Source organism: Aspergillus brasiliensis (genome assembly GCF_001889945.1).
Source record: "Aspergillus brasiliensis CBS 101740 unplaced genomic scaffold ASPBRscaffold_8, whole genome shotgun sequence".
Taxonomy (NCBI): Eukaryota; Fungi; Ascomycota; class Eurotiomycetes; order Eurotiales; family Aspergillaceae; genus Aspergillus; species Aspergillus brasiliensis.
The window spans coordinates 432,749-447,111 of NW_027137449.1; the positions used below are offsets into that span (position 1 = coordinate 432,749).

The 14,363-nt window shown below is 49.0% G+C and overlaps 4 protein-coding genes across 4 annotated transcripts; 2 read left to right on the top strand and 2 right to left on the bottom strand.

Moving 5' to 3' along the window:
* Window positions 1-276: 276 nt before the first annotated feature.
* On the bottom strand, window positions 277-7,929 carry ASPBRDRAFT_208179 (type I polyketide synthase; the record flags this gene model as incomplete). The annotated part of the gene is made up of 5 exons (XM_067621820.1): window positions 277-1,618; window positions 1,672-2,087; window positions 2,161-2,445; window positions 2,522-7,247; window positions 7,298-7,929. The coding sequence occupies 5 exons, from the start codon at window positions 7,927-7,929 to the stop codon at window positions 277-279; spliced, it is 7,401 nt and encodes a 2,466-aa protein (XP_067477680.1).
* A 1,459-nt stretch (window positions 7,930-9,388) lies between these two features.
* Window positions 9,389-10,055, bottom strand: ASPBRDRAFT_197139 (uncharacterized protein; the record flags this gene model as incomplete). The annotated part of the gene is made up of 2 exons (XM_067621062.1): window positions 9,389-9,408; window positions 9,464-10,055. The coding sequence occupies 2 exons, from the start codon at window positions 10,053-10,055 to the stop codon at window positions 9,389-9,391; spliced, it is 612 nt and encodes a 203-aa protein (XP_067477681.1).
* Window positions 10,056-11,327: 1,272 nt separating this feature from the next.
* On the top strand, window positions 11,328-12,372 carry ASPBRDRAFT_208181 (FAD-dependent oxidoreductase; the record flags this gene model as incomplete). The annotated part of the gene is made up of 3 exons (XM_067621821.1): window positions 11,328-11,838; window positions 11,895-12,228; window positions 12,326-12,372. The coding sequence occupies exons 1-3, from the start codon at window positions 11,350-11,352 to the stop codon at window positions 12,370-12,372; spliced, it is 870 nt and encodes a 289-aa protein (XP_067477682.1). The 5' UTR covers window positions 11,328-11,349.
* A 204-nt stretch (window positions 12,373-12,576) lies between these two features.
* Window positions 12,577-13,866, top strand: ASPBRDRAFT_44597 (uncharacterized protein). Its single transcript, XM_067625234.1, has one exon. The coding sequence runs from the start codon at window positions 12,665-12,667 to the stop codon at window positions 13,466-13,468; it is 804 nt and encodes a 267-aa protein (XP_067477683.1). The 5' UTR covers window positions 12,577-12,664; the 3' UTR covers window positions 13,469-13,866.
* The last annotated feature ends 497 nt before the right edge of the window (window positions 13,867-14,363 follow it).

The window sequence follows — 14,363 nt, forward strand, 5'->3', positions numbered from 1 at the left end:
TGCCGGCACGATCTGCGACGGTAAGATCGAATATGTGACGCAGGGCTGACGATTGCTATGCCGTCGGAAATACTGAGAGCATTCATCAATTTTGACAAAGGTTATGTCTATATCTACGGTGTGCGGTAAGTTCCTTGTTCGAGTCTACTATACAGTTGAATATCTATTTTCGTACGGAAGTTTACCTCAAGTAAATACTGAGCGATGTAGAATTATGCATTAAGCTTCTAGTACACAGGATCCGAGCAAAAAACGCCCCCAATCAGTCCAGTTAACTTACGCATCAACCCTATGAAACAATTTCAGCATGCCCTTGGCAGCGTGCGCTCCAAGAGCATCCAGACTTCCCATGCCCATCATCTCGAGCACACTGATATCAAACCCGAAAACCGACTTCCACCATTGTCTCAACTCAATAGCAACAAGGGAATCTAATCCCAAATCGGACAGAGAGGACGATGTCTGCAACTCTTCCTCTGGCTTCAACAAGAAATCACACACCTTCCTCCCAATCTCTCGAGCAAGGAACTGAGCAGAGTCAGACTGTCCCAGCAAAGTAGCGTCGCTCTTCGCCCGAGTGATGAAGGTTTGCAGATCATTACTGGAGACCGGATTTGCGGTGGGATTAGCATCTTCATTGTTATGGTAGGCCGCCATTCGAATATCGCCCTTCCAGAGAGAACGCTCTCCCGGGTTACCCAAACACATGTTGGAGCGGACTCCCAGATAGAAGTTGCTCGCTGTCGAATTCACGGCTGCCTCGACAGCCTCAAGGAGCTCCTGCTCGGAAACCGCGCTCTCGGCGCCACCAGTATGGGTAAACCGTTGCATGACCCCGTCATTCTCGGCCACATATCCCACCTCTTCGACTGCACCTATCTGAATGGCACAGGCCGGAAGACCCAGATTTGAGCGGTACTGAGCAAAGGCATCCATGAAGGTGTTGGCACCTGCATAGTTGATCTGGCCAGGCTGTCCAATAATACCTGATAGAGAGCTGAACATAACAAAGAAGTCAAGATTCGCGTTAATCGACGTAGACGCATGGTGAAAATTCCACGTTCCCTTCACTTTGGGATCAACAGCTGTGTCCCACTCGCTCTTCGTCATGCGCGAGAAACTCTTATCCCGAAGAACCATGGACATCTGAAAGATGCCCTTGAGGTGTCCATGAGCCAGGCTCATGGCCCTGGTGACATCATCCAAGCTCAAAACGGTCCCTTGCACAAAGTCAGCGCAACATCCCATACTGGCAAGCTCTTGCGAGAATTCCAAGTGCGCGTCGGTCGTTCCTGCGCTACGAGAAAGGTAGATGAGGTGACGCGCGCCTCGGTCGACCATCCATGTAGAGATAGAGCGACCCAATCCTCCCAGACCTCCAACGAGCAAATAAGCTCCTGAGCTATCGAACCGAGTGGCCCTCTTTTGGCGCACCATAGTCTCGTCCAAAGCGGCTTTTCCAGCTGCATTGCGCATCGACACGACAATCTTACCCAGGTGGATACCCTGCTGCATGTATCGAAAGGCGTCTAGAATATGACCCGAGTCAAAGGTTTTGATGGGTCGAATGGGATGTATGTGACCCTCCCTTAGTAATTGAACGAGCCTCTTGAGAAGCCTGCACAAGATTTAGTCATTGCCAGCACACGTAGCCAATGATGGAGCACTTACTCCTTGGCAATGGTCGGCTTGAAGAAGCATATCTGATCCAAGTCGACGCAACAGTAGCTTCGATTTTCCAAGAAGGGGCTCATATCCAGCTTCCCAGAGCCGATTAAGTCTCGTTTTCCAATTTCGACCATCTTACCAAAGGGCGCAATGCACTTCCAGGTAGCGTGTAGTAACTCGCCAGACAGGGAATTTAATGCCAAGTCAACACCTCTGTTGTCAGTCTCTCGCATAACGTCGTCCACGAAAGAGGCATTCCGCGAGTTGAATATCCTGTTCCGAGGCAGTTGGAACGTATCCATAAGATATGCGACTTTCTCCTCATTTCCGACAGTTGCGTAGACCTCGGCTCCAACCATCTGGGCAAGCTGGATGGTGGCAAGGCCAACACCACCGCAGGCGCTGTGGATAAGGATGGACTGGAAAGATAAGAAAAAGGAATTAAAATAGAATTCTCAATGAAGGGTTGCAGTCGCTAAGAGAACAACTAACCTCGCCCCTTTTCAAATTACCGATGCTGAAGATGGAGTAGATAGACGTAGCAAACACGCAAGGCATGGTGGCAGCATCTTCAAAACTGAGTCCATCTGGGATTTTCTCACACAAATTCTCAGACACGACTCGGCATGTGGCAAATGTACAATTTGATATGAGCATAACGCGGTCGCCGGCCTTAAGAGATGCGACATTGGCACCGGTGCGGCGGACAATGCCGGCCGCTTCGAGACCGAACCCATTTGCAGAGTCCCCAACAATGCCCATGGCGACCAGAACGTCCTGAAGTCAGTGTTAGAAAGGCCTTTAGGCATTGCTCAGAATAGATCATGGTTTGGTCTTCCTTTTCTTGACATACCCTGAAGTTCAGACCGGTGGCATGTATTTCGACTTCGACATCGCCGTCTTTCAGCGGCTCAAGCTCGTGGCCCACCCAGTGTAAGGCAGTGAGGTGACCAGGTCTGCTGGAACGGAGAGCAATAACATCATTAGGCTCTGACTCTGTAATCTCAGATTGTACTGAGAAGGGATGTATGCGTCCGACATGGACTGTGTTCTCTACAATGGCGTATTCAAACTCCGGCTTGAGCACGTCATCTTGTTCGCGGACCTGAAATTTCTCGAACACGTCGATAATTTTATCCACAGACGAGCTGACACAGTCAACCTCACAGGTGGCGAAATCTACAAGCATTTCTGATCGGATGGCCCTGGCAATGCCGTTGATTTGACCGAATCGTGGGTCCTTGCATTCAACTTGGCAAAGATCAGTCAGCCAGAGAATACCACATCTCCTGAATTGATCCATCAAAGCCTTGAACGACTCGAACCTCTCATTGTCCATCTTTTCAAAGAAGGGCTGACCATCATCCAGCAAGGCAATTACGTCTTGGCCAACTGGCAATGGCCCCTGCAGCCCCCGCCAATCAATCGTGTATCCTCTGTTCCTTAAGCCTAAGGTAATAGCACGCACATTCTCGGAATCGGCAAGGGTAAGCAGAGTGACATGCTTCCTCGGGAGATTTTCAATGACCGGCCTAGCCAGAATCATAGTATTCAGCTGATTTGGGGCAGCTGTATCAGGAACCGCAGCATCAGGCGCGCAAAATCCGGCAGCCTTTAACTCTTCTGTCCACCGACTGACACTGACATATGGCTGATCAATTCGGCCGTCATCTTGGCCGTACCACCATCCAGCTAGCGTTCCCCAAACATAATTGACCCATTTCGAATTTGGGGTGAGCTCATGAAACAAGAGTCGGCCTTTGGGATGGAGTAGTTGTCGGATGTTGCTTAATGTCTTACTGAGAGACTTGGTCGCATGGATGACGTTGGTCGCTAGGATAAGGTCATATTTCCGACCCTCGAATCCCTGGTCAGCTGGATCTTTGCTGATGTCCAGAGGAAGGTATTCGATATTCGAATAAGCACTGAATCGGTCTCTAGCGGAAACGAAGAAACCTGACGAAATGTCACTGAAGGTGTACTTGGAGTACAGAGGTCTTTCCCCAGGCGTCAGCCATTTCAAAAAGCTAGCAGTTGAGCCACCTGTTCCAGCGCCTATTTCGAGCACTCGCAAATTAGGCTTGCTATGGGTCAGGTGTTTGAAGAACAACGACTCATCGCATTGATCCGCGTACGCATAAAGATCGGCCAATGTATCGTCCGCAAGAAGAACTTCGAGCACCTCCTTGTCGCCGGTGAAGATATCCCTCATGTTACTGTAAACCTTTTGAATACCCACAGCAGCACCGGCGGCTGGGGTGTGTGATAGCTCAGCGACAATGGATTTAACCTTAAAATCAATTGTCGCGTTGTCAAGATGGTCAAGACACTGGAGCTCGACTGACTGGCACTGACGATTGATCCATGATCTGTATTTATGCATGTAGTCGATTGAGGTGTCTGATCCCGAAATGGTTCTCTTAGTATGAATCATACACAAGTGAGCTAGCTCACCTAAGATAGGCATGTGTATGCTGCGGTCCATAGAGGGTTTTATAAGAGCGTTGGGATCCAAGAAATCGATGTGAGGACCCCATTCTGCACGAGCCGTAGCTTCACCGCACGGTACAGACACCTGATCGTCTAGGAAAGAGAGTTTGACCCCGGAGCTGCGCAAAACAATCTTACCATCCGCAGTAATACACTGGGCACCCCCAACAATGCAGTCGGTTTGAGTATAGGATGCGAAGGCCCGAAGCTGCACATCCTCGGAGCAACGGGAGACGCATAGTTCTTCGATTTTGGTCGGTACCATCAGCTTACTCGTAGTATTGGCAAAACCCTTGAATGCGGCTACGCTGAGAAGCTGCAGTGAGGCATCAATGACAGTTGGGTGCACATGATAGTCAATGCCATCTTCTTCCTTTCCAGTGACTTCCGATGTCGCGTTCGTTGTCGTAGTCTCAGACCGAATATCATCAAGCCGTTGAAAGGTGGGTCCAAAGTTGAGACCAGACTTAGCCATGGACTCGTAGAAGCGACGTTTCCTGACCTTGCGCACCAGTGGATGGCTTCTCTTCGCTTCTCCTAAATTCTTACCATGGGCCTTGGCTTCTCCGGAGCAGTGTTTGATCCAAGTAGTTCCGTTGTGTGATGCAATGCTAAACTCATACCACTCACTGTCGAGAGAGTCTGTCCACTGACGACGACTCAGCGTAGTCGTGATCTCGACAGGACTGCCTTCGTTCAGGACAAGGGCAGTGCTAATAGTAACTTTGCGCAAAATGAACCCCTCGTCGACCAAGGTCACTTGCCGAATAGCTTCACCAATCATGCCAGCGTATCCAGCAAAAGGGAAGACGATGTCTTTACCGACCCTATGGTCCCGGACCCATGGAGCGTTGTCCAAATGGAAGATGTTACGGAAAAGAACGTTGAAATCCGGACTTTCTGGAACCCGAATACCTAGAAGATCGTGATGCGCATGCTCTCGGTGGCGCCACTCCTTACTCAGCCGAGACTCATACCAAAACTTCTGGCTGTGGTCCCATGGATATCTAGGTAGATCTGGCAAACACGTGCCCTTGGATATGGCTTTGCTTAGGTCCACAGGAGCGTTGCGACTATGAAGTGCGCCAACTGCTGCCAACAAAGATTCAACATCGTTCTGGTTGCGGAGAAGTGTTGGCACGTAGGGAGAAGAATTGGAATACTCAGAGAGGGTTTGCCGTAAAGGACCTGCAAGTGCCGAGTGAGGTCCGATTTCAAGGAAGATCATGTTATTCGCAATGTCGTGCTGCATGATTGCTGATATGGCCGAGTGAAAGAGGACCGGCGACTCGAGGTTTCTCTGCCAGTATTTGGCACCGAGGTCATTGTCCAACGTAAGCTGCTTCCCTGTGACACTGCTAAAGAACAATTTATTGGGAGGCTTGGCAGACACCTTTTGCTTAATCAAAGCATGGTAATCATGTCCAATTTCGGACATATGATGGGAGTGGTATGCCTTGTCGACCCGGAGGAGCCTTACTAGGATATCAGGCTCGGCCTCTTTGATCCTGGAACTCACTCGCTTGACCACTTCGGCATCACCGGCGAGGGTTACACTCATGGCAGAATTCTCGCAAGCAATAACCACTCCTGGCTCGAGATATTTCTGGACATCCTTAGAACCCATGCTTATTGCCGCCATGGCTCCACACTTGGAGTGCAGCCCTGTAACGTGACCTCGGTATAATGTAATTGTGATCGCCTCATAGGCAGAGATACTCCCTGCCGCATATGCCGCGGTGATCTCTCCACTGGAGTGGCCGACAACGGCAGTAGGGTGGACTCCGATCGAGGTGAAAGTATCAACCAAGGCAATCTGTATGGCTGTACAGAGAGGCTGAGATATCTCGGCCGAACCAAACCTGCTGGTATCTGCCGGCTTTTGAAGCTCATCCTCAATGGTCCAATCGGGTGCAAGATCAGTGGTTCGTATATATGCATCGAGGGATTGAATCGTCTTTCGGAAGACAGGATAAGAAGGGCTCTGGAGTAGACAACGCCCCATTTGAGGCCACTGGGCCCCCTGGCCGGTGAATACCATGACGATATTGGGTGGCTTCCCAGCTTTCAACGGCAGCGAAGGTGTGAGAGAGCCATTCAGGCTTGCCACGGCAAACGCCCGATGAGGCAAGTGCTCTCTCCTATTAGCCAGCGTAAATGCCAGGTCGGTAATTCTCTCTGGGTTTTTTGGAACCCAGGTCTTATAGGTAGCCATCATCCTCTTCAGAGATTCTGGGGTGTTGGCCGAGTAGAGAAGTAGTTCTGGAGAGATGAGTGACCGCCTCGGGACGGACGAGACTCCGTAACTGAGAGCAGAATCGAGAACAACGTGGGCATTCGTACCTCCAATACCAAACGAGTTCACGCTGATACGTTCCTTCCGTCGCTCAGGCCATGGCATAGGTTCCGTGGGGACTGAGAGTCCACAAGAATCCCACGGGATATTGGGGTTAGGCTTGCTCATCCTGATGTTTGGAGGGATGACGCGGCTTTCCAAAGCCATCACTGCCTTGATAAGCGACGTAAGGCCCGAAGCACCTTCGGAGTGGCCGAGGTTCGCTTTGACGGACCCTATCTGTACGCCACCAGTAGGACCAAAGACGCGGCCAACGGCTCTGGCTTCAATAGGATCCCCAGTTGGTGTCCCGGTACCGTGACACTCGACAAATGCGGTCTCACTGAAGTCTGTAATACCCGCCGCCTTGTAGGTTTGCCTAATCAGATCCTCCTGGGTAACATCATTGGGAATTTGAATGCCAGCGGCGGTGCCCTTCCCGTCACTGTTACATCCTGTTCCGCGAATGACAGCTCGGACCGGATTGCCATCATGGATGGCATCGGAAAGGCGCTTGATGAAGATGGCAGAAATAGCCTCTCCGCGACCATACCCATTGGCATCGGCTGAAAAGGACTTACAAGAGCCGTCGGGCGAGAGAACCCCTTGCTCTGACATCGCGGCCGACATGCCTGGGCCCATGATCAAGTTGGCGCCGCCAACTACGGCTCCTTCACAGTCTCCGCGGGAAATTGCCATGCATGCTTCGTGCAGTGCAACAAGGGATGCAGAGCAACCGGTCCGCACTACCATACTTTATTTCCAGTCAGCAGACGTGTGTGGTCACTTCTCAAATACACCAACCTTGGGCCCGTCAAGTCCATCTCATATGACACGCGGTTCGGCAGCATGAAATCACCATATCCAGTCACTCGATACAAACCATACTGCTGATTTTCTTTGGTAAATAATTCAACCCAGTCTTCGCCAAAGCTGCCCATATAGCAGCCAATCCGTCGTCCTTTCCAATGTATCTCCCCAGCATCTACTATGCACTCTCGAGCAACTTCCAGCATTAGCCTCTGTTGCGGGTCTGTCCGCTCAACCTCCGCTTTGCTCATGTTGAAGAATGATGTGTCGATGGCAGAAATGTCGATACTCTTATCGAGGAAGTATCCGTACTCAGTGCTGATGGTGCCCGGCTTTGGCTTCTCAGAATAATGTGCAGCTGCATTGTATCTGGATCTTGGTACGGCGCCACGGGCATCACCTTTGGAGATCAAGAAGTCCCAGAGCTCCTGTGGGGAATGCAAACCACCAGGAAGACGTACGGACATACCACATATGGCGATGGGAACTTGTGAAGCAGTCTGTGTAGCGTAGTCTTCATTGGAAGAGACCCTGTCAACATCGGTTCCAACATGGCAGCCATCCAGACATTTAGTGTTGGAAACAATATAATCAGCAGCGGCTTCATTTGCGAGTAATGGTGTCATTTTCTTAGACATAGAACGTTGCGTGGAAATCCAGTGCGAATTCAAATCGGCTTGAACAAAGATTCGTGGCCAAATGGGAGAAGGTGAACAAGATGTAGCGATAGATATCTGGGTCGGTGGTTATGTAGTGCACAGTGATTTTCTGGGATCAGATGGAATTAACCAGTCAGACAACGTGATGCATTAGACGAAAGTGATGGTTGGGTAAGGTTTTACGGTAGATTCTCATGAGTTGAACGCACCGATTTGTATTGCCTTTCTAGAAGCAGTCAAAACAAATGTATGTGTACTTCGTACAGCAAGGAGCAAGAACACTGCATACAGACTGCTATGCTACCTGTCCTTACTTAGTCTCCAGTTAAGGAAGGGTCTTATTCGAACTGAGAGGTCAACCCCTGAATATATCTCGAAAATGCTCTGGTCAGAAAGTAGTATTTGCCCATCGCCAGCTAAAGCAAGCAATCAAGTACTAAATCAAATGCTACGCGGGAGAGTTAGGGACCTTTGTGACCGATCTTTTACATAGTAATAGGGAGCTCTACGGAGGTGTGTTCCCACAGTCGTTAGGTACATGAGTATCGTTACTGAAATACAGAATACATCATTTAGCATGTGACCATGCACTGGTACATAATAAACTGACACACAATGTATACCCCTTGTACAATATAACATATGATTGTAGTTATGCGTGATGTGAGCCCTTGTGCAGGAGTCTGTTACTATGCATTACTGCCAAGATATCGTAATGTGACAGGGACAGGTCATGTTGATGACTTTAGGAACACACCTCCGTAGACGTCACTAAATATTTTCAACACATAGAATCTGTTGACTCTTGCTATGATCTGGAGAAGGCAGAATATCGGATATCTCAAGGAGTGACGCTCTGCATAGTTTCATCCTGCGGACCATATATACACAGCTACATACCCCGAGGATCCTCAACTTATTGCTCGACAGAATTCCTCAGATGATGTTACAGTTCAATGGTTAATGTGGCGATCAATGGATTGATTAACCACGGGGCAACAAAAAAAGAAAAAAGAAGAAGAAAAACCCACTCATGAACCGGACAACAACAGGCGCGAGACATGACATATGATATAGACAAATAGAGCAAGCAATGAATGAGATCCGACATGACACCATGGATTGACGCATTATACCTCCAAAGATAGAAGAATAGTACATACGACCACAGGGTGTGGAAAATAGGGCTTCCCGTCCGCTCAGCCGTACTCAAGCCACACGCCGGGAGGTTAGTAGTTGGGTGGGTGACCACCAGCGAATCCCTTCTGTTGTATGTATTCTTCTCTTTTATTATTTTTTGACAGATCCCGACTTCATACGAGAATGCTCCATATTCATATCAAGAGCTGCCATTTTCACTCGTAAGGATAGTCACCTGGATGCCTGACATTGTATGCATCGTGAGAAACTACTCCATTGGAATGGTCTAATTCCTGTTGAAACGGCCTATTGATTGTGTGTCAGCTCTGATATTTCATAAATAGGTACAAATAGGACTCACCGGTCTGCAAATTATAACCAGCTCGTTCCCAAACATCTTCACCTCCATACAGCTGAATCAGAATGTGAACAAGTTGTCTGGTTGCTCTTGGCACTTCATCCGCTCTTGGAAGGTATTCTGGATTATGAGCACAGAAATTGAGAAGAAAGATAATATCGAAAGAGTCCGATTTCCTCTTGTCCTCCGTAGATCGACCAGTAACGGAACCACATTTTGCATTTAGAAGCAAAGCTGGCTTCAAGACCTTTATTCCTTCAACAGAAATCACCTCAGTGCTCTCATCAAAAAGCTCCTTGAACAAGAGGAGTGGTGTGAGGATCTCGATCTGCACTGGGCTTCGTGTCTTGTAAGTTGTGTGGTTCGTTCTTGCGTCAACCTCAAAATCAGACGAGGCGCGCAGCAACTGTCTTGCTCTTGATGTTTCGCCACAAGGAACGACAAAATCTATATCTTGGGTTGCACGGGTAGAGCCCAAGACCACGCATGCGCTGCCGCCAACAAGGGCGTAGGTTTCATAATGAGTGAGTGCGTTTGCGACTGCCATTGCGGCGGCGCGTATTTCTGCCGGAGGGTGAAGGGTTGGAGAGGCCATAGTGTTACTTTTTGCCTTTGAAGACGGAACTACTCAGAATAATAGAGTATGTAGCAACGCAACGTAGAAACCGGCTGATTGAATCTGTAGACGCTTTTGGGCCCTTATTCATGGCAGCCTAGTCGGACTGAACATGGATAAGACGAAAAGCCGATCTAATATGCTAGGTGTAACGGCAATATTTGTAGAGAGAACGTGCTACTTGTTATAATCTTGAACTGCTGCCTGGAATATGCAAGCTGCCGCAGCGCGCTCCGCTCCAGCTTCAAGGCAGCCGTCTTACTTAGGGATATGATGAAAAGAGCCAAGCACTCGAGAGGCTATCATGGGCAGGTAGAGAAGTTTCAAAACTATAACTTTAGTTGTTGATTAAATTATCGCTGGATAGTGAATTCTACGTCTCTCAGTCAGGTATGCTCGGGTGTAGTATTGATAGTATCCGCACTCGGAGCATACTTATTATCTCGAAGCAGGTCTGCTGCCCCTAAACACAAACGGGTCGCGGGTACATGTATTATCTAGGAATATAGTCCAAAGGTCGCTACGCTACGAGCTTCAAAATGACTGGAGCGCCAAGGGGTACAATTCTCGCCATAGAGGGGTAGAAGAGGGTTATCTAAGGAAGATTAACCGGCTGTTATGGGAGTCTTCTTCTATGCTGTAGTGGAGCTAACTATAAGTTCCTCAACATCAACTCCCTTACGGAGGTATTTCCTACTGCCAGGCGTTGAGACACCAGACACTCCATTTCGGCTAAAATATGTGCTAACGCTGGAACTTTCGCAGTCTACATCCCAAGTCAATATGCCGAGGAGCGACCCTCAAGTCGGATTTTGGAACATATCGAGAAAATGTCTAACTACCGCATCGGCCCATCGGGGATGCCTAGAAAGAACACGAACAATATCAAGGCGGCCATAACAGGTAGTATAAAGTAGACCAACCGACGATCCGGGGTTTGTGTAAGGTTCCCGGATTTTGTGTATCATTCAACGCATGGAACCCCCACTATTGCGGAGTCCAAGGGCTGATCTTAGCTATATCTGCACATATGCACGGCTACATGTGCGCGCCGGCTGCCGCTAAGTGGAGACTCGTCCCTCAGGAATCTCCATAAACCCCAGCGGCAAGACGGTTCTCATTACAGTGAGCATACAAGGAGAGGAAGAAGGGGTATCATGCACGATATCTCTGTAAACAAATATAAAGTCTGCTCTTGCTCTCTTTCTCGATCCTTTCTCATCTTCATCAGAGATATTTCAAAGCCTTCGTCCCAAAGTAAAGGTGTCAAAACATGGTCCATGAAATCGCGATAGTAGGCGGTGGCCCCTGCGGCCTCGTCCTCGCAGGTATGCTCGAGCAACAAGGAATCGACTACATTGTCTACGAGCGAAGTGCCAAGGAAACCCCTCCCCGCGGCGGATGCTTGGATATCCATCGCAGCAGCGGGCAGATAGCTCTGAAAGCAGCCGGATGCTTTGAAGAATTCAAAAAGTACGCCCGGGGAGGGTATGCTACCATCCACTCGGTATGGAATCATCGAGGGGAGAAGGTCTGTACCTTTGGTGAGGGGCGGGACTCCCCTGAGATCGACCGGGCACAGTTGCGGCGAGCACTACTCTCCTCGATTCCAGAGGATAGGATTCGCTGGTCATGTCCGGTGAAGAGCTCCTGGAGAGACGAAAATGGTTCTGTTGTCCTGGATTTCGAAGATGGGTCATCGATTTCGGGATTCAAGCTTCTTGTGGGAACTGATGGCGTGCGGAGCAAGATTCGCCACTTGGTAGGAAGTCACCAACCTTTCACAATAGCTGTTAGACTGCTGCTAACACTTAGTAGGTCACGAAAGCAGAGCCAAAGTATTCGGAAATCATCTTCATCACCATGTTCATCCGTCCCTCGAACCCCTACCACGTCACCCTGGAGCAGCAGGCCGGGCAAGGCCCTATGGTCATTTGCGGCAGTGGCAAGAAGATCTGGTACCAAAGACAAGGCGATAGTCATTACCGGATTGATCTTGGATTCAAAGCCCCTCCTGATTTCCCAGCGGGAGAAGGTGTTGACCTTTCGGATGAGGATGCCGTCAAGGAATTCCTCCTTCGTGAGGAGCATTTCGGTGGTCATGTGCCTCAAGTCCACGATATGATTCAAGCTGCTACGGGACTTGAAAGAGGTATATGCTGGAAAGAGCAAGCTGATAGAGTTCTATTCATAGCTCATGCATAGTATAAGGGCTATTGTTTCGAGTAAGCGCTCAACGGGAACGATAGGAAAGCGTGGTACGGCTAACGATGGGATTGAACGACGCAAATACTGAATAATGTGCTGACAGAGCTCGAATCCAATAGAAAAGTGTACCCTACGGTGATCAAAAGCAAACGAACGAGCAGGGTGATGCTGTAGATACTTGGTAGCTGGAGGTGGCGATCCAGTCAAGGCCGGATTAATATCTGCCCGAACCCTTCTATTCGCTGGTGCCTATGGCTGAAGGGCCAAGATTAAACACAACCTATCCAAGTGCGCGACAAAGCAGCAACTATCAGCTGCATCATCTTAGATGGGAGCTGCGGCATTTTAGTCTCTAACTTCTACGAATATATCGTGGGGTCATGGAAATCCGACTCAACTACCATCTTGGCACGGGAGAAGGCGGGCGCGAAGCAAGATACAGTGTCTGTCAAGTACTGATTGACAATCACATTCCGCACGTCATCTGGTTTGAAGATGCTCTGGCCCATTACGATGTTCCTACTGCCGTCTTTGACCTATATATCCTATTGGAGGATATCGATATGGCTGCCAATCTTCTCGCTAAGGCGGGGTGGCATTTCAATATGCAACCACCACATCTCATTGGGAATGCAGAGGTGGACTTGTCAGTCTTCCCTCAACAACGATTGATATCCCCGGACGGTGAGACGAGGACAATTCTCCTTCCCGCGGTAGACTGGAAGTTTCCCCTAACACTCAACACCCGCTTGGAATATGTGCCGTTAGAAATTATGCCATCGCAGAAGGTTCCATTTCCGCCACTGGCAGGATTTCTGGACGCGCTGATCGAGAGCTGGCTAGATTGTCCGAGCAAGTACGAAACGCTATCACTTGTTTTGGCTTGCCAAATCTCCTATCTCTATGCGCATGCTCCAGCTTTGAAACAGAAGTCGTTTGCCGACCAACTGAAATATGAACACCGCCAGTTCCACTTGGACGTGTTGGCAGGAATGGAGACCGGTACAATTCCATTTCGAAGGCATCAGCTAGTGATTCGTGATGCGCTGTTACGGGGCGAGTATGAGCTACGAAATTGCTCCGCTTCTCGTGATAATAGAGATCTGTTTGACCCCTTTGGAGGGATCAGTTTTGAATCAGGAGGAGAAGAGCAGCAGGACGAGGATTCTAAGAGCCCTACATAAATTGATTCTCGGGGGGTTGCCTTGCCGAGGAGCATGTCTCATTGAGCGTATCTCACATTCCAAATTATATCGATATCTCTGGTTTCCCTTAGCTTCGCAATGTATCGGGCAGGAGTCGTGAGACAATCTATGATGGCTTCCACAGACGAAAAGTAAGTTCACATAGTCAAAAAGGAGTGGTCCTCAAACTGGGGGCGGTAATGCGACCGAAATCACCTGCCTTAAGCCGAAGGCAGTAAACAGTCATAGTCTATTACAGCTCGAGCAAGCTGTAGATACGCGACGTTACAGAAAAACCGCCTAGTTGGGGCTCGAGGGTCTCGAACCGTCGCACGTGAGATTATATTGAGAGTTCTTACCATAGTGTGCGGACGAATGATGCTCTTTGTGATATCTTAGGCACAAATATAAGTCAGCTTAGAGGGTATCACGCCTCAAGATTGATTTGACTACACCTGAACTTACTACACTACCGTGAATAAGGATTGCAGACCGTTAGTCTAGGAGCAGGATAAAGCTATTGCTTCACTTCACGAGAGTATCACAAGATGAGCGCTGCCTAATTTAGCCACCGAAGCTCAAGGAACGATCAATAAAGCTTCTGACATAATAACTCTAACCGACTAAAAATCAAGGATGCGGCCTATCACGGTTTGTGTCACGGTTTGTCAGTCTGTCCTCGTTATCGCACATGCAACGTTGGACGTCTTATGAACTTTGGACCCTCGTAGTATGACCGTCTGCTCCTGGGCCTCGAGTCAATACTACAGAACGCACTTAAAAATATCACAGTCTACATGGATTGTCATTAGCGTCTATTCTAATGACAAGCAAACGCGTGTTTACAGCAGCCGAGGACACTACCTGCTCATTCCACCATCTAGGTCAGCAATGC

Coding starts and splice junctions, on each gene's coding strand:
- ASPBRDRAFT_44597 (XM_067625234.1), top strand. CDS start 12,665: ATGGAAATCCGACTCAACTACCATCTTGGCACGGGAGAAGGCGGGCGC.